The sequence below is a fragment of the Lepus europaeus genome, chromosome 3 (assembly GCF_033115175.1).
Source record: "Lepus europaeus isolate LE1 chromosome 3, mLepTim1.pri, whole genome shotgun sequence".
NCBI classification, from domain to species: Eukaryota; Metazoa; Chordata; class Mammalia; order Lagomorpha; family Leporidae; genus Lepus; species Lepus europaeus.
The window spans coordinates 52596798-52623766 of record NC_084829.1 but is presented as its reverse complement, the minus strand read 5'-3'; the positions used below and the strand labels follow the sequence as shown (position 1 = coordinate 52623766).

Below are 26969 nucleotides of genomic sequence, written 5' to 3'. Positions count from 1 at the left end.
AGAGCCAGTGGATGGAGATCTTTCTCTCTCTGTCTCTCTCTCTCTGTAATTCTGCTTTTCAAATAAATAAATAAATAAAATTATTTAAAAAAAAGAAAGAAAAAATGGACCACTGATAATCTTTAGTTCTGGTTTTCCCTCCCCAAATCCAACCCATCAGTTTCCAGCTGAACTGTTCAGGTGCCAGTCTGGATGTTCTGTCTCCCCCATTTTGTTCAAAACCGACCCCATCTTCTTCTCTTAAACCTGCTCATTGTCTATTGTCCCATATATATTCTTAATGATCCCAACATTATTTATATCATCCCAGCCTGAAGTTTTGATTTGTTCAACTCCCTTATGACTTATATTTAAGCAGTCACCAAATGTGATTAATTAATCCTTGAAATGTATCTGAAATAATTCATCTCCCCTGTTTATCACTAATACTCTTTGAGCAGTGTTCATGTCTTCCTGGCGTGTTACATTTCCCAAGTGGACTTGCTGACAGCACACTGCTTAAATCGGAATGATCTTCCATTCTCCTGATAGTATTCCTCTAAAGACAGATCCATTCTGCTAAAAAGCCTCCCAATCCATCCTATTGTTTGCAGAATAAAGTCACATCCCTTCATTGTGGTGTTCAAAACCTGCTGCAGTCTGGCTTCAGCTCAAGCCTCCAAATACATCTCCCACCCCTCTTCTGCATTCTTTGTAAGTAAAATCTCTCAGATAAAGGCCTAGCCCAAATGTCCCCTTCCTTATATTCCAGATAGAATTAAGTTACCTTTTGTTTATATTTAATTATATTCATTGTGAACATACATCAAATTGGTTTTATTTTTTTAAAAGATTTATTTATTTATTTGTAAGTCAGAGTTACACAGAGAGAGGAGAGGCACAGAGAGAGAGAGAGAGAGAGAAAGAGACAGAGAGAAAGTCTTCCATCCGATGGTTCACTCCCCAATTGGCCTCATCGGCTGTAGCTATACTGATCCGAAGCCAGGAGCCAGGAGCTTCTTCCAGGTCTCCCACACGGGTGCAGGGGCCCAAGGACTTGGGCCATCTTCTACTGCTTTCCCAGGCCATAGCAGAGAGCTGGATTGGAAGTGGAGCATCCCATATGGGATGCTGGTGCTTCAGGCCAGGGCGTTAACCCGCTTCGCCACAGCACCAGCCCCTCAAATTGGTTTTAGAATCACGATCATCTCTGTCTTTAATGTGCTGTACACTCTTATTTAATGCTATAACTAGTACTCCAACAGTATTTTTTCACTTTGTGTTGCTATGTGGGGGCAAACTGTTGAAATCTTTACTTAATATATACTAAACTGATCTTCTGTATATAAAGAGAATTGAAAATGAATCTTGATGTGAATGGGAGGGGAGAGGGAGTGGGAAAGGGGAGGGTTGCAGGTGGGAGGGAAGTTATGGGGGGGGGGGAAGCCATTGTAATCCATAAGCTGTAATATGGAAATTTATATTCATTAAATGAAAGTTAAAAAAAAAAAGAAAAGAAACATTGTCCTGTACTCCTCAAAAAATTTAAAAAAAAAAAAAAGAATCACGATCATTACCCTGAATTGTGGTGATGCCTTTGTCTATTCCAAAATATTGTAAACGCCAGTAGTGTGCATGACTTACCTCTTGCTGCATAACAAATACAGCAAGATTTAGTAGCTTAAGACAGCAAACAGCCACCTCAGGGTTGCTGCGACTCAGGAATTTGGGAGTGGCTTACCTGGAGTGTTTTGGCTCCAGGTCTCTCATGAGGTCACCTGGGGCTGCCTTCATCTGAAGGCTTGATGGCGCTGGGCTATCTGCTCTCCCTTTCCTGGCAAGTTAGTGTGGGCAGCTGGCAGGAGGCCTCAGCTCCTTGCCATGTGGACCTGTCCAGAGCACCATGAGCACCCTCACAAGGTGGCAGCTGGCTTCTCCCAGAGTAGGTGATCTAGGAGAGGCAAAGGAGAGCCCAGTGCTGAAGTGCAACAACCATCATTCATGCCTTATTCTGTTAGCAGGGAGCCACTAAGCCCAGCCCACCATCAAGAGGAGGGGCATGAATAACCACCATGTGCCACCTTGCTCTATTCTATTTTTAATCTTTCCAATGAGCTGGTTTAATTCCAGGTGATACAGAATTTGCAAAACAAAGACTAAAAGGCAAACTCTGGAAGGATTCTCTGTTGGGTTTACTTGAAATTCAGTTAAGAATGGCTTGATGAAAACAACTAAGGAGACAGTCAGCTACCTATAGTGATTCCCCCCCCCCCTTTTCTTTTTTACAAAAGTTTATTTGTAAATGTACAACAGGCTCCAAGATAGCACTTCATTCTAAACACTTCATTCTAACTATGGGTGGCAAAAGATGCTACAGCCAGGAATCCAGTTGTTCAGATAGGACTGGAATCAAGGGCACCATAACTTCAGGGACAAGCAACAACTCACTTTTTGCCAGATTTCTTAATTCCACCTGTGGCCAAGGAGCCCTTCCCCGTGACCATTGCATTTAGCTCTTTTGAGTTTCTTTTTCCTTTTTGTTTTTGCTTGAAAGCCTCATCCATCTCCTTGGCTAGCTTCTTGGGTTGTGTCAGGGGCTTCTTCTTGCCACCTTGCCATCTGGTCATGGCCACCTCTTGAAGGGCAGAGTATCAAAGAATTTGAATGGCCGGTGCCCTGGCTTAACAGGCTAATCCTCCGCCTTACGGCGCCGGCACACAGGGTTCTAGTCCCGGTTGGGGCGCCGGATTCTATCCCGGTTGCCCCTCTTCCAGGCCAGCTCTCTGCTATGGCCCGGGAAGGCAGTGGAGGATGCCCCAAGTGCTTGGGCCCTGCACCCGCATGGGAGACCAGGAGAAGCACCTGGCTCCTGGCTTCGGATCAGCGTGATGCGCCGGCCACAGCGGCCATTGGAGGGTGATCCAACGGCAAAAAGGAAGACCTTTCTCTCTGTCTCTCTCTCTCACTATCCACTCTGCCTGTCAAAAAAAAAAAAAAAAAAAAAGAATTTGAAGACACATTTTAAAACCACATGGGAGGTGTGTTGTGTTTTAGTCCCCAGTAAGCAGCACAGTGTGGGGCACTTAGTAGGTGCTCCACAAACATTTCTACTGGAATTAATATTAAAAGGAAAGATATTGGACAGGAAAACCCATGGGTAAGTAGCGTGGGTCAGGTGTAGAATGGTGGAGGTGGGAGTGGATGGGAGACACTCGGGGAACTCACAGGACTGTGGAAGCCTGGGAGCCAGCAGACGATGACTCAAGTACTTAGGTCCCTGTCACCCACAGGAAAGACGCAGATGGAGTTCCACACTCCTGGCTTTGGCCTGGCCCAGCCCAGGCTGTTGTGGGCATTTGGAGCGGAATCAGAAGATGCAGATCTCCATCTCTCTCTCCCTCTGCTGCTCTTCCAAGTAAATAAATACACATAAAACATATTTGTCAGGACTTTTAGCCTAAACTCTTGTTAAAACCAGTCTGGCAACATCCCACTTTTTGATTTTTTAAGATTTATTTATTTGTTTGAAAGAGTTACAGGACTGGTGCTGTGGCTTAGCAGGTAAAGCTATCTCCTGCCATGCAGTCATTCCATAGGAGTACCAGTTCAGGTCCTGGCTGCTCCACTTCCGATCCAGCTCCCTGTCAATGTGTCTGGGAAAGCAGTGGAAGATGGTCCAAAGGCTAGGACTGGACCAGGATGAAGGCAGGAGCCTGGAACTCCATCTGGTTCTCCCAAGTGGCTGGCCCAGACCCAGGTACTTGCATCATCATTTGCTGCCTCCCAAAGTGTCCATTACAAGAAAACAGGGTAAGAAGCTGAGCAAGCACTCAAACCCAAGCACAACCTGCCCATTACTCCCCCTGCCCACCCTGCTACTGGATTGCTGGTGTCCAAAGCATTTTTAATGCCCACCCTCACAGTATTGACCCATCAAGGGAAGACAAGTTCAAAATGTTCAGCCTAATATACATGGCTATAGGCTGAAAATTTGAACCTGTCTTCACAGATGGAAAATCGAGGTGGTCCACAGTTTATCTTGAGACTAAGGCCCAGCTTGGGACTGGTGTTGTGGCACAATGTGTTAAGCTGCTGCCTGTAATGCCAGCATCTCATAGGAGTGCCAGTTTGAGTCCCAGTTGCTCCACTTCTGATCCAGCTCCCTGCTAACGTACATGGGAAAAGCCGTGGAAGACAGCCCAAGTGGGTGCACCCTTGCTTCCTGTGTGGGAGACCCAGCTGGAGTTCCAGGCTCCCGGCTTTTGCCTAGTTGTTGAAGCCATTTAGGGCATGAACCAGGGGCTGGAAGATCTCTCTGTCTCTCCCTCTCTCTCTGTAACTTTGCTTTCCAAATAAACAAATCTTGAAACAAACAAAAGATTAAGGCCAAACTTTAAGAAAGCTCACCAGTGAGTGCTGTGCCACAGCAGATTAAACTGCTTCTCAGGATGACTGCATTTCATTCAGGAGTCCCTGGTTCAAGTCCCCGTTACTCCAGTTCTGATCTAGATTTCTGCTTATGTGCTGGGGAGGCAGCAGATGACAGCTGAGCACTGAGTCCCTGCCACTCACATGGGAGACCCAGGTTAATTTCCTTCCTCCTGGTTTCAGCCTGGTCATGCCCTCCCTGTTGGAGACTGTTGGGGGAGTGAACAAGCAGGTAGGGCGATTCTCTCTCTCAAATAAAAAGCTCTTTCCATAAACAAAGGTCAAATGGGATTAAGTCCAATTTAGTATCCTAGTTTTGCATTTCCTTAAGACTCAAAGACTGAAGACTCGATGTTAAATACCGAAGAATGCAAATTTAGGAGTAAAATTTCTCTAGGACTTCCACCCACGCTCAATCACATTTCAGAAACTGTGCCGTTTTTAAAGAAATCATATTTGCCTCGAAGTGAAAGAACCTTGGAGCTAATATAAAAAAGGAATAGGAATTACATAGTTCTCTGTTCATTTTATATTTCTGTACGTCTAGGAAGTGATTAGTTGACTCCTTCATTACAGGTAGGATTAAATCCAATATTTGCCAATGCAAATTAACTTATTCAAAAGACCTTTAGTCCTTGCAGAAGTACATTTAAGACAATATTAAACTTAAGATGTAATATTCAATGAGAATGTTCCTCTTTCTTTTGCAATATTTATTCTCGCTTCTTCAGATCAATCGAGACTGAAGGTAGCTTTGGGTGAGAAGCGTAAAACTAATTTATGGTAGCACGAGGGCCTCAGAAGCTAGGGGCTAGGGACAAAACTGCAGTCAGCGACCCGGACTCTCCCTCCCCTCTGAAACGCAACTCCCCAGGGTCTTTTGTTTGCTGCACTTTCGAGGCCACCCAAACCGAGCCTAGTCCTCCGCACAGTCCATTCAACAACGTCCGTTCTTTTCCCGTCCGCGCAGGACCCTGCGGCCAGCGAGGTGGTCAGCGAAAAGGCCGGCCCGAGGCTCCCCTGCCTCCTCTCAGCCAGCGCAGCCTCGGCCCCCGGGACCGCGGCGCACGAGCCGGGGCACCCCGCGGCCGCCCAGCCCTTCCCTTCCCTTCCCGCGGAGGAAGGAGCGGGGCTCGAGGAATGGGAAACCGGGACCCACTTCCTGTCCGGGCAGGCCCGGGCGTCCGCCTCCTCCGCGGCCTGCTCCCTCCGCGCGGGAAGCGGCCGAGACCGGAGCGCCGGGCATGCGGTCGAGCGCGGGGCGAGGGAGCGCGGGGCCGCGCTCGCAACCCCGGAGCGCCCGCAAAGCCGCCGCGGCCTCCCGCGCGTCCCCGGCGGCGCGAGGGTTAAGCGCGCAGGAGGCGGGGCCGCCGCGAGTCCTGCGCGCCGGGTGCGGGCCGCGGGTGCGGAGGGGGCTGCGGCCGGGGGCGGTTCCGGGCGGGGGCGAGGCGGAGGAAGGGGGCGGGGCCCAGAAGTTGTTCCGCGCTGGGCGGGCGGGCGGCTGGGCGAGCGGGCGGCGGGTCGGCGGGCGGACCGGGCCGGGGCTGGCGAAGTTTGCGCTGCGGCTCGTGAGCGCAGGGTGCGGGCCCGGCCGGCCGCTGCGCGCCCGCTGCCATGGCTTTCCGCAGGAGGACGAAAAGTTACCCGCTCTTCAGCCAGGAGTTCGTCATCCACAACCATGCGGACATCGGCTTCTGCCTGGTGCTCTGCGTCCTCATCGGGCTTATGTTCGAGGTGAGAGGGAACGGGGAGAAGGGTGTCGGAGGGGGTCGGCGCTGCTGCGTCTCGCGCGGCACCCGGCACACCCCTGCGGGTCCCCGGAGACCTCGTGGGAGCCGGATTGCCCTGCTGCCCGGTTCGTTATCTGCACCCCGGGCTTTGTGCGCTGCACCCCCTCCCCCCGCCGTGTGCACTGTTGCCATCCTCCCACCCCCCACCCCACGTCCTGAACCCAGGTCAGCCCAGAAAGCACCTCCTACCGGCGCCGTGGCAGCGGTGCCATGCTCTGTCGCCCCCTTGGGCACCCACCGTACCCTGCAGCTCAGTCTGCAGCCCTGAAACCCCAGCCTGGCCTCGAACCAACCGCGGTGCTGCCACCCTGGCCCCACGCGTGAGGTTCCCTTTCTGGCGTCCCGGAGCCAAGCTGGGAGACTCCCAGACCCGCAGGCGTTGCACAACCCACCCGCTACCCCCAGCTCCACAAGTGGTCGCCGCCGGCTTTTCTGGGCTTTTCCAGTGGTAGGGACCCGAACGTTTTCGCTACCTCCCGTCTGATTTTGTGGGTGCTTTGCATCTTCCAGTCTGGAACGTGCTCTGTGTGTTCACGTGCGGGCCTGGCCCCATCCCAGCGCCAGCCTCTGCGGTCCTCTTGCTCCCTCTTTTTTTCTCTCTGGCCGAATGGGCCACTTTTCCACCGGCCTGTATCGTTGATCGTTTTGTGCAGCTTTGTGGGCTGTCCTTTCCGATCCATCCGTGGTGGACCTGAACCTCAACCCCTTTACGGGGCAAAGCCATGGATTACGTAGGCCTCAGGGAACCAGGAGTTTGAGTAAAGCCAGCGGGGCGCCAGAGCCCAAGGGGGCTGATGGGAAGTTCTCCTTATCCTGCAGACTGCTGTAGTTCGATGGAAGGAAGGAGGGATGGAAGAAATGGGTATGGGTATGCTGGGCAAGTCTTGTCTCCAAAGTGAGATCTGTTGCTGGCACTGCCTTCTCCCTTGTCGTGGTGGCCTCTGGTTCTTCTGATTGGCTGCTTGTCCTCTCTTCTGGGCCCGGTTGCTTATCTATTCCCAGGGGTGTGTGGGGAAGCTGTAAGCATTTGCACACTGCCTTGAAGATGGGTGACTCCATCGGTGTCCCCCTGCCTATGGGTGAACAAGAGTCCTACTTGGCTGGTGGAGTTGTCCTGGAGCTGGGGACTTCCCTGTGGTGCCTGGAGCCAGGGCTGGAGGTGTGAGTGTGTGCTTGGCTGGGCTTGAAGGACACCAACCTAAGAGCAAGATTGGGCTCTACTCTGCAGGTTCCTTCCTCTGACCCCGCCACCTTCCTATGGTGTATGGATTAGGGCTTTGTCAAGGCAGGACCACCCCCCACACACACACACACCGGGTCCCAGTGCCTGCCTTGTCACTAGTCTGAAAAGAGACTGCTGCCTCAGTTTCTCCATCCTCAAAGAAAATTGGAAAAGTCTGTCATCCTCACGGGGTGATTGTAAGGTTTAACGGAGGTCACGGCAGCAGCCCACGCTGTAACAGATCCCACCAGCCTGAAAACCACTTTCTTGCTCTCGGTGCCCTGTTGTTTGTTATTCATCATCATAAGGCGTAGTGAGGAGAATTTGTTTCACCTGGCCCGTGCTATGTACTGGGCTCCATTCTAAGAGGCCTGCCTTGCTGTGTCCTAGTCTTGGAGGGTGTGGCAGGAGAGATACAGCTGTAAACCTCAGAGCCACGCGCTCTGCAGCCGGCCAAGTCTCCTGCAAAAGCCTGTGGCTCTTTCTGTGGTGTTTGTAGCATCTGTTAAGGTTTGCAGCTCTACCTGCTTTATCTTTGTTCAAAAGGAGCCACCCAGCATTTGAACTTGGTACCTCCTTCCCTGTCTGCCTTTGGTCTTGTGTCAAACCTGCCAACCTGTGGAAGTTGAAAGTTACTGCATAGTCTTAGCCCCAGTATGTGGTAGAAGATAAAGGTGCAAGATGAGAAGAAAGAAACGTATGGAAACTTCCACCTGCCCTGAGGATTGGAGCGCAGAGAGGGCCCGGGTTGAAGTGCTGCAGGCCCCCTCTCCCACCATCCCCCTGCCTCTTCCTGTAGCATCCTGGACCTATAAGACTTACAGGGCAGGTATCTCCTCTCTGCTGCGTTGTGGCATTGTCCATCGGAGTCGTTCTGTGGGAAAGAGGGTGTTGCCCTGAACTTCCAGTGGGAAGGATTCATTGCTACTGTGTGAGGCACATAGTAGGTCTTCACTGCTCATACCCACTGACTGTCTACACAGATAGGTGTTTAGGGGAGGGCCCTTAGGACTCTGCTGCCCCTGCCAAAGGAGACCAGAGGCGCCTCTGACACTTCTGGCGACCTCAGGGGGACCAGGGTGGGCATCCTCACAGAGTGAAGCGAAAGGAGGAAGCCCTCCTTATCCCAGTGCAGGACTCACCGCACGTTACTGAAGGTCTTCTGGGTCCTCCCCTGGAGGTGTGTGGTGTGCATGTGTGTGTACACAGGGACACACGTGATGGGGGTGGGGATGCTGACGCAATCCAGAGCGGACAGTTGTTCCTAGGAGTGAGGACAAGGGGAATGTGAGAAAGGGAGAGAGGAATCAGGCCCGGGCCAGGCTTGGCTTCCTCCATTCAGCAGCAGAGCCCAGAAAACTCAATTATGGTTCTTCCCACCAGGAGCCGCTCTCCTGGCTTCTGCTCCCTGTGAGGTCCCCCACCCAGCCTCTGCCAGTGAGCTGTCCCTGTTCCCCAACTTCCCGCGCCCCAGGCAGCTGTAACCCTTGCATCTCCTCATCCCCACCTTGCTCCTTCCTTCCCCAGCTCACTGCTCACCTCATCAGCACTCAGGGGGCTGTCATGTCCCTCGCAGGGACCCTGGAACTTCAGCACTTTGTCCCCAGGGACCTGATGACCCCCAGCTCCCCTCCAGTGGGATCCTTTCCTCTTGGGAACCCCCTTGAAGAGTAACCCCCACCCCCCGCACCCCTTCTGGTTTTAGTTTGGAGCCATCCCATTTCCAGGGCCAGGGTAGTTCTTTCCTCCTGAACCCAGGTTTTCTCCCGATCCTACAGGCTGTTTGGAATAGAGCTGTTCTGTGCAGCCACAGCACTTGGCTAAAAAATGTCAGGAATGTGGAACTTTATTTTCCCCCTCCTTCCTTTCCAGCTTTCTCTTTCTTAGCTCTGCGTCTGGGAGAGGTGGCGCAAGGGGCAGTTTTCTGCCCCGGCAGTCTGGTCCCTGGGTCCTTTTGTAGGTGGAATCCTGCCTGACCTCCTGCAGGGTGTGTCCGATTCCAAAGGAGCCTTCCCCTCCCCGCGCGCTGCTGCTGCCTTCCCTTCCAGCTTCCCATTCTGTGCCACGTTTCAAACTGAAACAGGCAGAGGAAGAGGAAAACTCTTTCATTAGCGAATGGAGCATGAGGAAAGGGAGCGCCTGGCAGAGAGAGGAAGCGATTTATATACCACCTTTAAAATGTCATTTTGAGACAGAAACTCTTTTTTTTTTTTTCTTTCCTTTTCTTTCTTTTTTAAGCTCATTTATAGGCTCTGCAGCTGCAAAGAGACGTTTCTTAAATTCTGGGCCTGTCACTCGTTGGTTTGGTTTCTCTTGGGTCTGCCATGACTTAAAGGTTTAGGGCCCAGGGGAGTTTTTGCGTAGCGGCTGGTTTTCGCTTTTTAATGGTTTTGGAGGCTGATACGGCTGATCTACCTTTTCTCCAGGAACTGCCTCCTTTCCTCTTCCTGACACGTTGATGGACTTGTCAGGGTGAAATGTTTGCAGCATGTAGTGTGAGGGCCCATTGTGTCGCAGCCTGTTAGAACACGGGGTCTGTGGCACCAGCTCACGTCCTCCCAGACATACCTGGAGGCGTCATCGGCTGGAATGAGGCCGCTGGCCCTGTCTCTCAGTGTTAGCGTTGTAAAACAGTCCTGCTTAACACCCCAGTCTTAATAGGAGGACATGAGCAAATGGCCCAGGCACACGGCCCTGGATGTAAGTCGTTTGTCTGTGGCTAACTTACAGCATGCTTGGAAGAAGTTGCTTCACCAGCGGTTAGAGTGCCTGGCTTTATGCGTCTCCCCTATAGTCTCTGAGGTAGTGATCAGTGGTGTTCTAGAGAAGTTAGAGGAAACCGAGAGGGGCCCCAGATTCTCCTGGGCGCCCTTGTGCAGTGGTTGGATTTCTGTGTGCATGGCTCAGTGATCTGAGCAACAGAGAAGACATTGGGAGCTGGATTTTCTCCTGGTCAAGCCTTTGGAGTAATTCTATCCTAAAGGATGGCAGGGTGTGCTGGTTATTTCTGCTTCTTCGCTTAGCAAAAATGTGAAATCCAGAAAGATGGTGTTGATTAGTTAGTGAGGTTTTTATAAAATACTTATCTATTTATTTATTTGAAAGGCAGAGTTACAGAGAGACATGGAGAGACACACAGAGAGATCTTCCATCTGCTGGTTCACTCCCCAGTTGGCTGCAATGGCTGAGGCTGGGCCAGGAACTCCATCTGGGTCTCCTATGTGGGTGGCAGGGGCCCAAGTACCTGGGGGATCTGCTGGTGCTTTCCCAGGCACATTAGCAGGGAGCTGGATTGGAAATGGAACAGCCGGGAGGCTGCGGCCTAACCCAATGAGCCACAGCATCGGCTCTAGTTAGTGAGTGTTTTACCCTGACTACCAGTTAAGGACTAACCTATCCTTAACGGTAGTCCTAATGGTCTCCACAGTCACACTGCGGACTGGCAGGATTAGCGTCATTGCTGGGTTTGTGAGTCTACCTTCCGCCTTTAGGTGGCTCGACAGGTACCCTGGCTGCATTTCATTTCAGAGCTGACGTGTTTTGAGACAGAAACCTTGTCCTCGCGTCCTACAGTGGTAGCTGTCTGCACTTTAAACGGGGTGATCGCTCCACCCGAGTCCTTCTTCTTCCTAGGGAGCCTCATGGTGTGACTGTTCTGTGCAAAACATCTGTTTTCTCTCTGCCATCCATGGATACTGGGGGTCTTAGCACTGCCCCTGTCAGCTTTGTAGCAAAGTAAAATCCCCGAGGAGACTGCCCGGCAAGCTAACTAGGTGCCACTTTTCTCTTGCTTGCTCTCTTGTCTGAACGCTCAGTTGCTGATTTCTTGGAGGCACTGTCCAGACTGGTCACAGCGGGGCCCCTCAGTCCTGGCTGTTTGCAGAATCACATGTGTTGCTATGGTGCAAGCTGCTCTCTGGCAGGCACGAACTCCTTTTTGATCTGCTTCTTCATGGGCAGGGGCCCCAGAAATCACTCTGTGGCCTAGCTGATGTACCTCTGGTTCCCACCCTGATAAATGACGAAGCCAGAGGGTTGATAAGAGTGGATTAGAGTTCTCAAACGACAGAAGTGCTTTCTAATCAGTGAGAGTACTATTAGCAGGCCATGGTGGGAAACTCTGCTGATACCATCTTGCTACCTTTTTTATCCAGCGCTGTGTATCTGGTATCCTTTGGTACCTAATGGTTAAAGAGAGGAGGGGTGAGGGGAAAGGAAAACAGTAAAACCACTAACAGGATTCTTTTATCTTCTGCACATTCTGTTACTTTGCCTTGATTTACCTCTGCTGTCTCAAATGTCCTGCAATAGCGGAGAACCGAACCTTTGCCACAGCCTATTAGCATCGCCAGCGAACTGGGGTTTAAGGAGCTCCCCAGGATCACTTCTGCGTGGTGTAGGCTCCCCAAGCTTTCTTTGCTTTTCAGCGGAGGAAGTGGAGCCAGGTTGTGAGCTGGGGGCTCTCAGGCCCCCGGAGACCTCCAGTTTGTGGGAGCCCAGTCTTAGGAGAGAGGCAGCTCTGTAGCCGTCCACCTGAGCCACGTCGCCTCCTGACACCGTCCCTGGTTTTTCTGGAGGGCTTGGCAGCACCTGACATCTGTGAAACGCTTTACTGGCCTCACCCTGTAATTGGGATGGTTTATGGGGGTTGTCATACCCATCCAGAGCTCAGCTTCTAGAGGAGAGACTTGGCCGAGGATCATCCACCCTGCGTGAGAGTGAGCCAGAATAAGAAGTCAGCAATGTCTGGCTTGCATTTAGAGCTCAACCCTGGTGCTTCCACAAGCGGGGCGTCTATGGAATGTAGCCACAGGCGGCTTTATTTTTCTTTGTCTGAGTGGAATCTGTTTATTACCTGGAAGTAATGTCTGTGGCTTGTTGTTCCACTTGGAGGCTTTTCTGCCAGAAACAATCATCGCAATTTGCATCTCCCTGAAAGACATGGCTGAGAATGACCCAGATATGTGTGCATGCCACACGCGAATATAGGTGAAGGGCAGACGCTTTACCTACTTTTGAAGTGTCTGCCTACTACTAGCTGGCATGCGTGTGCAGAAAGATGCCTTTGGCTCTTGTGTTTTCACTGCCCTCATTGTGAAGTTTAATACTGTGGCCCTAGCTCAGGGGCTTATCTGGTCTTTGCATTTTACAAGTTGAAGAAGGCATCACTGGGCCAGCCAGCGTTCATATTGGGCCTCGCGGTTAAGAAGGCAGCATCCCACATCAGAATACTTGGGTTCCATTCGCTACTCCGGTTCCAAACTTCAGCTTCCTGTTGGTGCATTGCAGGTATTTAGGAGAAGAGCCAATGAGTGGGAGCGCTATATCTCTGTCTCTCCCCTTCTCAAATAAATAAGATAACATCTTACAAGGAAAACTGAAGTGGTCATCTACGGTGTTTACAGACGAGGTTGATAGTTTTTTGTTTTTTTTTTTTTTTTTTTTTTTAGGACAACAGAGTGCATTTTTGTCCAAACTGGGGCTTGAACTCATGTCACCATCGTTGTGTTTTTTTGTTTTTTGGCGCCTTCAGATGATTTCTTGTTCACCTTTGAAAACACATGAGTTGTGGAAACAGTGGTTGGTCCAGCCTGGGTTTGGGGAGGATGTTGGTCTGTCCTTCCATGACAGATAGGAGTCCCTGAGATGACGAGAGTTCCTTATGGGCAATGTGTCCAGGCTTCAGCAGCAGGCCTGTTGAACCTGTGTTGTAAGGCTCATCGCTGGTGCTCTGCTCGCTGGGATTCTAGAACCCACCTTTGAATGCTTCAGAAGGATTTCAGAAAGATAAGTTTATTTGGATGCATAAAATTTTGAAATAAATACACATTTCCCATGAACTTTTTTGAAGACCCCCTCAACATTCCAATGGATGCAAAGACTCTGTTCTTTCGTTTGTCAGCTGTTTGTTGAGTGACTGGGTACCCATGTTGAGCTCTGGGAATGCAGAGATGACTAAGGTGGGCTCATTGGCCTCTGAGAGGTTACTGTACAGTAGGTTAAAGCTGATAACACGATTTGTGGGTAGGGGTCAGGTCTTGAACTACATGTGAGTGGCAGGTGTGCCTTCAGGCTGTTGGGCCTCAACCTCAGCTATTGCTGTTCGTGGTAAGGGGGTGCTTATTAAATTGAGACCTAACACCCTGGGGGTAAGGTCATCAGTGTTTAGAGAAGAGTGGCGGTCACTCCTACGTGTCTTCGTAGGCACAAATGATACTCTTAGTGCATAAAGTTGGTGCACTCAGGCTGCTATCACAAAAATACCATAGACTTGGTAGTTTAAGCAGCAATCATTTATGTCTCACATTTCTGAAGGCTAGACAAGTCCAAGGTCAAGACATTGGCCGCTGTGGTGCCTGGGGAGGGTCCACTTCCAGGTTCACAGACGGCTGTCTCCTCTCTGTATCCTCATGTGGCAGAAAGGGGAGGGGGAGAGAAGGGGAAATGTCTCTTTGGTCTTTAATAAGGGCACTAATCCCATTTATGAGGGCTCTACCCACGTGACCTAATCACCTCCCAAAACCTCTGCCTCCTTTTGTCACATCAAGAATATTTCAGCATAGGAATTTTGTGGGGACTCAAACATCCGGTTCCTAACAGGGAGTGTGTGTATATGAATGCACACAAGTGCTAGTTCTGTTCCTGGGAGAGCTTTATTGATTGAAACTTTGGCTGAAGTTAGGAGAACTCTTGCATGCAGTTTCTTAAGCCTTTGAATGCCAAACCCCCATCATCTGTAATGTACCTTCTGGGTTGGTAGAAGTGATGATCGCGCTTGGGGTGGGAAGGATGTAGCCTTCTGAGTCCCTGATGCCCTGCCTTTGGGATGGGGAGAGGACATCTTAATAAAGCTACTACATTTGCGGAGCCAGAGTATTGTTAGCTTAATCACTTTATTCCTTCGTCTGTTTTATAATGGTACAGATAGTCTCTCATAGGGGTATTTAATTCCTTTTTCTTTTGTAGATAATTTTTAAAAAGATTTATTTATTTGAAAGGCAGAGTTATGGGGTGGTTCACTCTCCAAATGACTGCAATGGCTGGGGTTGGTCCAGGCTGAAGCCAGGAGCCTAAAACTTCAGCCTGGTCTCCCATGTGGGTATAGGGGCCCAAACACTTGGCACCCATCTGGGATGTGGGCATCACAGGCAGCACCTTTACCTGTTATGCCATAATACTGGCCCCTATAGAGTATTTAAGTGGAGAGAGAAAGGTCTTCCATCTGCTGGTTCACTCCTTAAATGGCCACAACGGCCAGAGCTGGGCTGATCTGAAGCCAGGAGCCAGGAGCTTCTTCTGGATCTCCCACGTGGGTGCAGGGTCCCAAGGACTTCTGCTTTCCCAGGCCATAGCAGAGAGCTGGATCAGAAGTGGAGCAGCCAGGTCTTGAACTGGCGCCAATATAGGATGCCGGTGCTGCAGGTGGCAGCTATACCCACTATGCCACAGTGCTAACCCCTACATAGTATTTTTTTTTTTTTTTGACAGGCAGAGTGGACAGTGAGAGAGAGACAGAGAGAAAGGTCTTCCTTTTGCCGTTGGTTCACCCTCCAATGGCCGCCGCGGTAGCGCGCTGCGGCTGGCGCACGGCGCTGATCCGATGGCAGGAGCCAGGTGCTTCTCCTGGTCTCCCATGGGGTGCAGGGCCCAAGAACTTGGGCCATCCTCCACTGCACTCCCTGGCCACAGCAGAGAGCTGGCCTGGAAGAGGGGCAACCGGGACAGGATCGGTGCCCCGACCGGGACTAGAACCCGGTGTGCCGGCGCCGCAAGGCGGAGGATTAGCCTAGTGAGCAGAGAGACTGCTAAGTGATCCACCACCATCATGAAGGCTTCTGTAGCTGTTCGGGAGAGATAAGGATGTGCCAACCTTGGGACTAAGAGTAGAGATGGGATTTATACAATTACTGCTCCCTCCTTCATTCACCGCACCCCCTTGCTCTGAGGAAGGCTCAGGACCAAGCCAGTAGGTCAGTAAGACTTTGCAGTGTAGGCTGTATGCCTGGTGCAGTGCCAGGATCTAGGAAAAGATAGCATCGCCAGTCAGTGAGAGCATGGCTTGGACTCGGAGGTGCCAGGACCCTGTTATCGGCTCCTTTCCTGGAGGTTAAGAGCGTGGGGGGCTCCTGAGCTGGAGGAGCCTTCCCTCCAGCAATTCCTGGAGTCCTGCAGGAAGTCGCAGGGCCTGCTTCACAATGCCCGGTTTCCGGCTGGGAGGAATTCCTTGGACCTTGGAGTAGAATTGAGCTTTTCAGACCCTCTACTTCTGGAGTTCAGAGTGTTTTTCCTTTTTGTCTGACTTTGTCTGGATCAACTTTTGACCTTGATGGGCAAGGAGTAACTTGTTTGTATGGATTTAGGGACTGTGTGGAAGAGGAATGTTGAGGTGGAAAGAATGGGTGAGAGTTAGTTTCTTTCTTTCTTTCTTTCTTTTTTTTTTAAAGTTTGGTCTCTGGTTTGGGCACAAGAGCAAGAGCGTGTGCTCCTGTCTTGCAGAGTCAGTCCTGGAGGCCTGCGAAGTGGCCGGTGCCCTGGAGGGCCTGCAGCAGGGAGTGTGTGTGGAAGGGGTAAGGACTGGGGCCTGAATAAGGGCACTAGTTAGGTGTGGTCAACCTATAAGTTTATGCAAACATTCCACAATCCAAAATAATTTGAAGGGTAAACCACTTCTGTTCCCAAGCACCCCAGTAATAGTCTGCGGCCCATCACAGACCCCGTATCCCTCTCGACCCTGCTTACTTCATGGGAGTGTCGACTGTCGACTCTGTACCCTTTTCCTTTATTTTAAAACTTACTTCAAACGTAGAGAGTCAGAGACACAGAGAGAGATCTTCCATGTATTGATTTATTCCCCAAATGTGTGGAACAGCCAGGACTGGGCCAGGCTGAAACTAGGAGCTCGAACTCAGTCTGGGTTTCCCATGTGGGTGACAGGTACCCTACTACTTGAGCCGTCTCCTGCTGCTTCCCAGGATGCATGTTAGCAGGAAGCTGGAATGGAGAGTGGAGCAGGGACTTGAACCCCAGCACTCTGAGATGGGATGCCAGTGTCCCATGCAGCATCCTAACTGCTGTACTGATTACCCAGCCCTGTCACTCATGACTTCTTACACATGGGCATGTGAAATAGGGCAGGAGAATGTGTGCAGAACTCAGGTCGTCAGTGGCTGGGAGGGGAGGGAAGATGACGCTTTCTCCCATCCATTTAGGTTTAGAACAGGTTGAATATCCCTTATCTGAAGTGCTTGGGAACAGAAATGTTTTACATTTCAAAATATTTTGGATTTTGGAATGTTTGCATAAACTTACAGGTTGACCATACCTAATCTGAAACATTCAAAAAGTTTCAGATTTTTGAGCGTTATAGATCTTGGAGTTTAGATTAAGGATGCTCAACCTGTAGTAACCAGAGAAAGTTGTGCTTCTGTTAGGCTGTTGGACTCAGTTTCTAATCTTGGTCATTTCTTATTTGAGTTGAAATCAGAGGTAACCTGATTTTGGATTTGGTGTGTAATACAGTTTAGCGGTGGATATGGTAGGGAAGGGGAAAATTCATTCTTCAGGAAGGAATATATCTAGGCAAGGGAGGGGTGGGCTTGGCTTGTGACTTTCATTCCCAGAGGCCCTGTGGCCTCTCCAAGTTTGATCAACAGATCTGGGGGGTCCTTGCCTGGGCAGAGTGGTCCATGCCCTCTGCTGGACCTGAGAGTACTTCTGTATTCTGTGATATGTTCATCACACACACGTGCACGTGTGTGTGTGTGCTCGCATCTCTGGCTTATTTTTTCCAGATGAGTAGCGTGAATGTAGGGACTGAATCTGACCTGTGATGTGGTAGCCCCCACTGCACACTCCAGCAGCACTCTAAAGCCTTTGCTCCAGCAGTTAATACCATTCCCTCTGCAGCTGCTCTGCCATCTCACAGGCTCCTTCAACTGCTTGCTTGAAAATAACAGGACTGAATGAAAGACAGCATGGGTATACAGAGGAGCATTAGTGTTCACTCACATTGTCCTGAAACCAAGTAGGAGTGATCTGTGGCCACAAATGTTTGACATTTCACAATTTTGACGCACTAAAAGTAGTCCTTACCTGTTCATCTGGTATGGTAGCTGCTAGCCACGTTGGGCTATTGGAATGGAAATTCATTAAAATAAAATGAAATCGAAAGATTCAGTTTCCCACTCAGACTAGCCACATTCCAAAGCCCACTAGCGTAGATATGGAGTGTTTTTAAAAAAATTTTATTTATTTATTTAGGAGGTAGAGTTAAAGGCAGTGAGAGGGAGAGACAGAGAAAAAGGTCTTCCATCCATTGGTTCACTCCCCAAACAGCTGTAATGGCCAGAACTGGGCCAGTCTGAAGCCAGGAGCCAGGAGCTTCTTCTGGGTCTCCCACGCAGGTGCAGGGGCCCAAGGACTTGGGCCATCTTCTACTGCTTTCCCAGGCCATAGCGGAGAGCTGGATCAGAAGAGGAGCAGCCAGGCCTAGAACCAGTGTCCATATGGGATGCTGGTGCTGCAGACAGAGGATTAACCTACTGCACCACAGCGCAGGCCCTGATATGGAGTATTTTGATTATTGCAGAAAGTTCTCTTAGACATATTGCTTTGTGAGGATTTTTTTAAAAAGATTTATTTGAAAGGCAGAGTGACAGAGAAAGAGATCTTCCATCTGCTGGTTTACTACCCAAATGCCATAGTGGAGCTGGGAGCCTGGAACTTTGTCCAAGAAGAGTTCCCACATGGGTGGCAGGGGCCCAAGCTCTTGGGTTACCTTCCAGTGCCTTTTCAGGCACATTAGCAGGGAGCTGGATTGGATGCAGAGCTGCTGGGACTTGAACCGGTGCTCTGATATGGGATGGTGGCATCGTAAGTGCTGGCTTAACCTGCTGCACCATAGCACCTGCCCTTATGAGTTTGTTTTTTGTTTTTCTTTTTGTAGGCAATAAATAGTAAGTGGTGGTTCCATTAGGAACGTGTTAGAGGCCATGGATCACAATGTTAAAATCATGGCTACAGAGCGAGAAGCCTGAGTTTGAATTCTGGTTTTCCACACTCTATAGGTAAATTGTTTAACCTCTCAGTGCCTCAGATTCCCAATTGGTGAAATGAGGCTAACGTGTCATAGAGTTGTTGGGAGGATCGGAACTATTAATTCAAATGCAGCTCTTAGGAGAGAGCTCGGTGCAGCCTAAGAGCCCAGTATGTGTTCCCTTCTCTTACTGGAGCATTCAGAAGGGGTGGCAGCGGTACAGTGGTACCTCACCCATGCACACCTCCCCTCTGTGACTTCCTCATTCATTTGGAGCATAGCTGAGAAGCAGGGTGCAAGTCAGGGAGCCTGCTGATGGCCAAGCTTGTGCTTGGTTGCTATACGCAGGCCAACCCTTCAGAGCCATCTTCAGAGGCCCCTTCCCTGCCTCTGCACATGATTGTATAAAGCTCCTGAGAAGAAAGAGTGAGAGAACAGCACAAGTGGCATGGGTAGGTAGACTGGTGGGAGGCTTATCCATTATTACATACTTAGAAGGTACAAGAAAACTTTTAAAAAGCCATGAATATTTTGTGTCATTTAATGCATGAGCAAACAGCTTCAGTAGATTTTGAGGTTATTATGATCAAATAGTATAGCACAGTACTTGATTGTAGTGATTATCCTGTAACTCCATAAAAAAGTAAATGGTACGTGGTGCAGGTTGAACACCCCTAATCCAAAAATCCAAAATCTGAAATGCTCCCAGATCTGAAATTTCTTGAGTGCCACCATGATGCCACAAGTGAAAAGTTCTGCAATGTGCAACTCTGTTTTGTGCACAAAATTATTAATTATAGTTATTGCCTAGAGTTTTCCTTCAGGCTCTGTGTGTAAGGTGTATGTGAAATGTAGATGAATATCATGTTTAGAGTTGTGTCCCATTCCAAATGTATATGCACACTTCCCTGGGTTTCTTGGGCTCAGTTGACTCCAGGCGTGACCAGTGCGGCTTTGCCAGGTTGTCACCACTTATCATACCTTTAACCTGCGGGTGTAGTGTAGCCACGTGACCAGTGTCCCACTCTTAGGTTGGCTCAAGAGAGGTTGGCTGGTTCTCAGCACTTGCCCCCTTATTCTGCAAATGTCAGTTAAACAGTGCTTCTGTGTGATCCATTGCCGTAGATGCTGTAGACGTGGAGGAAAAGGACACATTGCCTCATAATACAAACTTACCTTAATGTGAAGTAAGGGAGACAGATAAAAGGAGACGAGTATGGTCACTTAATATCGAGCGCTGCAGCTGAGCTGCCCCTGCTCTTCTGTGTGTAGCAGACGGCGGGGTTCAGTGTGCAGTAGTCTCCTAGAGGGGGTGCTCTGGGGACATGGAGGAGGGTCTAGCTCAGAATGAGGGTAGGTGGATGCTAAGTAAGGCCAGGGACTGCGAGATGTGGGAAGACACTAGACAGAGGGAGTAGTGCATCCTTGCGACGACAGAGATGAAGGGGGTGCAGGCTTGTATGCTTTAGCGAGATCCAATAGGCTGGTGTCACAGGATGCTGTGGAGGTGAGCCAGGTGAGGAAGAGGAGGGATGAAGGGGAGATGGGCTCACATCACAGATGGCCTTGTAAGTCCTGCCACTGAGTAGAGACTCAGTCCTGGAGATGCTGGGGAGCCTTTGAAGAGTCTGGGGACACAGAGATGCGAAGGGGTTGTGGCAGAGACTGTGGAGAGTGGTTTGGAGAGTGGGATTAGAGATAGGGAGTCGGTCAGGTGGCTGTGGATCACAAGGGAACTTTGACCTGGGGACATCTTCAGTCCTCCCCAATCAGGAAGTAAGCTCCGAGATGCGGGTGGGACTCAGACACCTCAAGTCTCTCATGTTGGCTCCGAGGCTTTGGAAACTGTAAGATCTCTCACAGTGTCTTCCCCGTACATCTTCTCTTTAGGGGCAGGGAGTGAGGCAGTTGTGTCAGGTGCACAAGGGTGGTCAAATCTGGGAGAGACAAACGGCTTTTCCGTGCACCTTATCATGACCCGAGCTGTGCAGCGGTGCCAGTGCTGTAGTCCTGCTTGCTTACTGCCTCGTGTTGTCTTGGCCCGGCTCTATCACTGACATGTCCTTCGGACTCATTTAAACTGTATTTGTTTGCAACTAAGGTGATTTGTAATTTTTCACATAGTGGGGATCCATTAAGTTTGAAAATTTTTCCCTCTGGCTGGCACAGTGGCTCACTTGGCTAATCCTCAGCTCGTGGCGCTGGCACCCTGGGTTCTAGTCCCGGTTGGGGTGCTGGGTACTAGCCCTGGTTGCTCCTCTTCCAGTCCAGCTCTCTGCTGTGGCCCAGGAGAGCAGTGGAGGATGGCCCGAGTGCTTGGGTCCCTGCACCCGCATGGGAGACCAGGAGGAAGCACCCAGCTCCTGGCTTCGGATCGGCACAGCTCCAGCTGTGGCAGCCATTTGGTGGGGTGAGCCAATGGAAGGAAGACCTTTCTCTTTCTCTCTCTCTCTCTCTCTCTCACTGCCTGTAACTCTATAACTCTGTCTCTCCCTCTCACTGTCTTAACTCTACCTGTCAAAAAATAAAAAAATTTTAAAAAAATTTCCCCTCCGCCTTTTGGTTTGTTGGTACATAAGCCAGAAGAGGGTTGGCTGGAAGTACCAGGGCCTTAACTAGGGGACACTCCAGTGTTCAGTGGAGGCAGAGGGAGTGGGAACTTCGTGGAGGTTTTCTAGGGATAGGAGGGCTGGGAAGGGACGTGGTGGGCTTGGTGGACAGAGGGACATAGGATGGCCTGAACATAGCACTCATTCAGAAAAGTTATTGAGCCTTACCATACACTAAGGTCTGCTTGTGTTTTACACTTGGGAGTACCTGAAAGGGTGTCTGTCAAGAGTTCCTTGAAGTGGGCGACAGTATGAGGAGGGACTTGCTGATCTGTCAAGTGCTGTCCATTGCCAGACTTTGCAGACCTCTAGGGACAGATGCTGTGAGATTTCCCTTGGTCTGATTTCTTTTTTTTTTTTTTTTTTTTTTTTTTTTTTACAGGCAGAGTGGATAGTGAGAGAGAGACAGAGAGAAAGGTCTTCCTTTTGCCGTTGGTTCACCCTCCAATGGCCGCCGCGGTAGCGCGCTGCGGCCGGCGCACCGCGCTGATCCGATGGCAGGAACCAGGTGCTTATCCTGGTCTCCCATGGGGTGCAGGGCCCAAGGACTTGGGCCATCCTCCACTGCACTCCCTGGCCACGCAGAGAGCTGGCCTGGAAGAGGGGCAACCGGGACAGGATTGGTGCCCCGACCGGGACTAGAACCCGGTGTGCCGGCGCCGCAAGGCGGAGGATTAGCCTACTGAGCCGCGGCGCCGGCCCCTTGGTCTGATTTCTAGTACCCTCGTTGAGCATCTAAGGGTCTTGTTAGGAGAGCCTGGTGGTTTTACTCAGGATTTTATTAGAACCCGGACCCCTACCATCAAGCACGACTGTAGTGTGCAGGCTGGGGAACGTAACAAGTGCACATGCCAAGCCGGAAGGCCTCAGCCATCACCGTCTCCTGCCTTGGCCCCGGGTCTGATCACTGAGTCTATCAGTGTCACCTCCTGTGTTGCTCTGAACTCTGCCCTCGCTCTTCGTGCTCCTTGGCTGTGGCTCTGACACTTGACATCCCTCATCTGGATGTCTGTTGCGGGTTCCTGCCTCGGCCCGGCTTCTTGTTTCCCCTGGTCTTTGCTCCACGCAGCTGCCACAGATGGTCCTCAGACACTGAGCTGAGCCTGGCTCTCCGCTGCTTGAGCTCCCTTCAGGCTCCCAGCTGAAGGCTTCAAGCCCTCGTCCTGGGCTCCTCTGCACCTCTCAGGCCTTGACCCGAAGCTGCCCCACCTGTGCCGCCTGCACATTCCCTTCTCTTTGGCACTTCTCTGCTTTTCTTCCTGCACCCCCATACCTCAAATCTTCTCAGATCTCCTTTTTGTCCCACTAACCCTATTTCTCCTTCAGTGCCCACCTTGGACATTGCAAGAGCACCACCTGCTCGAAGCCCTCCCCTCGCCCTTCTGCCCCGGTAGAGTCGGTTCCTCTTCTCTGCCTACTGCTGCGTTTCTCTTACTGACTTGTTCAGCCAGCCCAGGCCCAGCTATTTGCTTTCTGCCAAATACTGTTCTTGGGCCTGGGGGTAAAAGATGAAAAGGTGAAGATCGAGCCGTCAGGGAGCCGAGCGTCCTTAGGGAGATGACAGTGTTGTGGCTGCTCTGGGGTATACAAGGTACAGCGTGTGTGTCCGGGAAGGGAGCATAACCCTGCTCCAGGAGAGTTAGGGCTAAGTTATTTTAAAAAGACGTCTGGGCTTTGAGGTCTGAGGGGCATTGGACAGGCACATGTGCTGGGGGAGAGTGTGTCCTGGCCAGATGGAGAGCACTGGGGGTGGTGGCAGGTGGCTCCCTGTTGCCAGTGATTGGGGGTGGGGAGGAAGTGGAAGAAGATGAGTCTGGACTACCAGGTGAAGTTCAGGCCATGGAGACTTTTGCTCAACAATTTATATTTGCTCCTCAGCTTAGGTAATTGGAAGCCATTGCAGATTTCCAAGCATAGGAGTGATTCAATCAGGTTTCTTCTAGGAAAGACACAGGGCAGTAGGGCCTTTCTTACAAAAAGTGCCTCCTTTCTTACGAAAAACAAACTGTATTATCTACACTTTTTTTGCACCTTGGCTTTTCAGCTAACAGAAATATCTCAGAGCTCTTCCTATGTCTATACACAGAGAGTTTCCTCATTTGTGTGTAAGGTTGCCTAATTTTCCATTGTGCAGGGTCACCTTAATTCACTTAACCAGTCCCCTCGTGATGGACTTTTCCCAAACCGTTTTCCAGTCATTTGCTTGTATAAACAATGCTGCAACGAATGTCCAGGTAACTATGTCACATTGTACCCCTACAGGCATATCTTGTGGGATGTTTTCTCAGAAGTGAGATGATTGTGTCAAAGCATAAGTGCTTTTGTATTTTTGATGGATATGGCAAATTGTCCTTTTTAAAACACCATGTTTAAATCAGTCACTTAGCCATAGATTATTTACCACTTACTCGGGAACATATATGTATCTGTTGTCTATTCGAGTTCTACTAGGGCCTGCTGTGATCTTGTTCGCTTTCGTGTTCCTGGCATCTACCACCATGCCTGGTCTGTAACAGCAGTCAGGTACCTGTTGGGTTTTTTTAAATTACACTGTTTGCCTTGTTGGGATAATACAGCTCTTTCCCACTGGGTCCCTTCCTGCTGATCATCTGTCAGTGCCTCTATAATGTTCCTCTTGTCTTCTTTCATGACGCTCTCCTTGTCACTTGGCTAGCTGCTCCTCCCCTCGGCCACAATCCACCTTTTCTGGAAAGCCCTTCTTACTGTGTTTCCCATGTCTCCCCCAGCATGGTTCTGATGACCCCTAGCACTGTCCCCTGGTCCTCTCCGCAGCACAGTGGTGAGACCCCCGAGGGCAGGAGGACTTGCTTCCCTGAATGCCGATAGTACCAGCAATAACACTTGACATTCGGATGCATCTCATGGAGTATTTTTTCAGTATATAAGTGGCAAAGTAGAATTGTCAATGAATCACTTCTCAGATAATTTTTCTGCACTTTCAATTGAGATATAATTCATGTCTCATAAAATTCATTCACCATTTTAGACTGTACAATGAGTGGTTTTTAACATATTTGCCATTTCTTGCAGCATCACCATTATCCCATTTGAGAACCTTTCTATCACCCCTCAAGGAGACCTGTTAACATTCATTTTCTGTTGTTCTCTCCAGCCTCCATCCCCACTTCAGCAATTGCTGGTTTAGTTTTCTGTCTCTGGATTTTGCTCTTCTAGATGTTTTTATGTAGATAAAATTGCACAATATGTGGACGTTTGTATGTGACTTCTTTCACGTACAGTGTTTTTGAGGTTTGTCCGTATTGTAGCCTGTATCAACACGTCATTCCTTTTTATGACAATCGTATTCTAGTATATGGAAATAGATTTTGCTGATCCCTTCCTCAGTCGATGGACAGTTGGGTTGTTTCTACCTCTTGGTAATTATGAATACTGTTGCCATCAACATTCAAGTTCAGGTTTTCGTGTGGCTGTCATGTTGTCAGTTCTGTTGGGTATATACCTGAGAGTGGAATTGCCAAGTTTTTAAATAATTTTAATGTGGACAAGGAGCCAGCATTGAAACTGTATTGAACAGTGTGTCTTTTTGATCTGAGAATTACTGCTCAGAGTTGGTATTACAAAATATTGCTCTTTATTCTGGCTTCACATAGCAGTACTGGTTATTGAGAGTTACATTTGATAGACTGTAAGCCAATAATCGTTTGTAACTCAGCCAGCGTCAGAGCTCATGTGACATAATTTATGAAATGCTTATCACAGGCACTGTTCTACCTCCTTGAAGACGCCGCAAGCCATGGGACAGCTCTTTCTCTAACGTCATAGCTCATTTAAAACAACCTAAACATCCATGTATATGGAACTGGTGAGATAAAGCATGGTATAGCCATACTGTAGCTGTTTCAATGAGGATGAGGTCAAAATTTATGTATTGATATGGATTCGTGCGGAGGGAAAATAGGTTAGCGGATTGACATGTATAGGATGAGCCCATGGTAATAAAAAGCTTATGTTTGCATATGCACAGGCAAAACTTCGAAAGATCATAGCAGACTGTCAACATTGATTTTATTTCTTAGGAGGTGGGTTATAGAAGACTTCCAACCTTATATATTCCTCTTTTTAAAAAAAAAGTAGTTATATATAGCTTTTAAATTCATCGAATTTTGGCAGTTGTAATTTTGGATAGAAGGGAACCTGGGCTAAGAAGTAGTTCTGAAGCTGTAGGTACCGATGTAAGATATATTACCACCTGTTAGCATGTGACTGCATAAATACCAGTTCACGTGTGGTGAATGTCATGGTCTTAACAAATCGGCCAGGCCCAGAAGTGAGAAAGCTTTCCGATTCTAGCAGCTAGGGGATCTTCATGAGCGAACTATGGGACTTGCTCGGGCCTTACTGCATGGGTAGCATTTACAGAATCAGAGCATTGCGTGTGGTGGGCTTCCTCCCTGCTGACCACTCTCAGGAGCTCTGTGGTGGTAGCCTCCCAGCCAGTCCTCTGCGTCAGCCCCGGAGGGAGATACCGTAGATTACTCCCATTTGACAGATGAGTGAACTGAGATTCAGGAAGTCAGTGTAACCTGACCGGACTCCCATGGTGCGGACGTGCCAGAGCCGGAATTCCAAGCCCTTGTGTCACAGCCCGAGTCCTTTACTCCATTGTAAACAGAAGGCCTGCAGAATGTCAGACACTCGGCGGAGATCACACAGACAGTAAGCTGGGTAGGCAAGGTCAGGACTCAGTCTTCCTGGTAATCTGTCTTGTCTGTCACGCCGGTGTTTCTTGATCTGGGTTGCATTCTGTTGAAATCCCTGGGGCCGGCGTGGAAGGCTGGGAGGTTCAGGTCAGAGACTGACCTGCCACACTCCCTTCCTCGGGTGCACGTGCTGTTTGCCGTAAACCTGTTAAAGGCGCGCCAGGCACTTCTTGGCCCTGGGTGACCATCTCGTTTCCAGTGGTCTGTAGGCACGTGCTACAGATCTCACTTTGTAAACCAGCACCTTCCCCTGTGAGGAGTGCTCAGGTTCAAGAACAGTCTTCTGTGTACTCTCTTAGTAAGTGAGCACGCCACCTCTCAGATCTGATGGGAGGAGAGTGCCTTTGTTGGAATCCATGGAGTGTAATTTCTTGGGTGGGTTTAGGCTCCCATCTCTAAGCCATGTCCTCATTTTATTGATTTTCCTGCTTTAGGACACACAAATGAGCCTAATATGAGAGTCATATATGCCATCTCTTTGTGATTTTTTTTCTTGTTTCAGTAAATCATGATTCGTAGTTCATAAGTTTCCTAATTATCCCTCCCCATACTTATTACTCAACCAAAATCTACCAAAGTTTTTTTTAAAAAGATTTATTCATTCATTTGAAAGGTAGAGTTGACAGATGTCAGAGGCAAAGGCTTTGCTTAAGGGTTGCATACGTTTATTGGAGTAAATCTGAATGATCCTACTCCTTTGGAGTAAAACTAATGCTTACCAGTTTCCAATTGTATTTAGCTTCTGGTTGGAGTTTGGAAAAAAATGAAAACCTAAATAAAATAGGTGAAAGTTCCCTGACTATTCAGGTAAATACACACACACACACACACACAAAATAAAAAAATAAAGGTAGAGTTACAGAGAGAGAGAGAGATATCTTCCATCTGCTGGTTCACACCCCAAATGGCCACAGTGGCCAGGGCTGTGCTAGGCTGAATCCAGGTGCTTCCTCCTGGTCTCCCTTATGGATGCAGGGCTCCAGGGATCTGGGCTGTCTTTTGCTGTCCTTCCAGGCACACCAGAAGGGAGCTGGATCAGAAGTAGAGCAGCTGGGACTTGAACTGGCGCCCATATGGGATGCTGGCACAGCAGGCCATAGCTTAATCCACCACACCACAGTGTTGGCCCCATCTACCCAATTTTTACTGTGACTATTAGAAGTA

General features: G+C 49.6%; 2 protein-coding genes across 2 annotated transcripts in view; one reads left to right on the top strand and one right to left on the bottom strand.

The window, feature by feature from the left end:
* Positions 1-2423: 2423 nt before the first annotated feature.
* On the bottom strand, positions 2424-2606 carry LOC133756920 (translation machinery-associated protein 7-like). The gene has a single exon (XM_062187534.1). It carries the CDS (start codon positions 2604-2606, stop codon positions 2424-2426), a length of 183 nt encoding a protein of 60 aa, XP_062043518.1.
* A 3346-nt stretch (positions 2607-5952) lies between these two features.
* The window catches only part of TRAM2 (translocation associated membrane protein 2), a 91989-nt gene continuing 70972 nt past the window's right edge, over positions 5953-26969 (top strand). The window contains exon 1 of the mRNA XM_062186261.1: positions 5953-6141. Within this exon, the coding sequence (XP_062042245.1) occupies positions 6022-6141 (120 nt within the window). The 5' untranslated portion in view covers positions 5953-6021. The remainder of the gene's footprint in view (positions 6142-26969) is intronic.

Coding starts and splice junctions, on each gene's coding strand:
- LOC133756920 (XM_062187534.1), bottom strand. CDS start 2,606: ATGACCAGATGGCAAGGTGGCAAGAAGAAGCCCCTGACACAACCCAAG.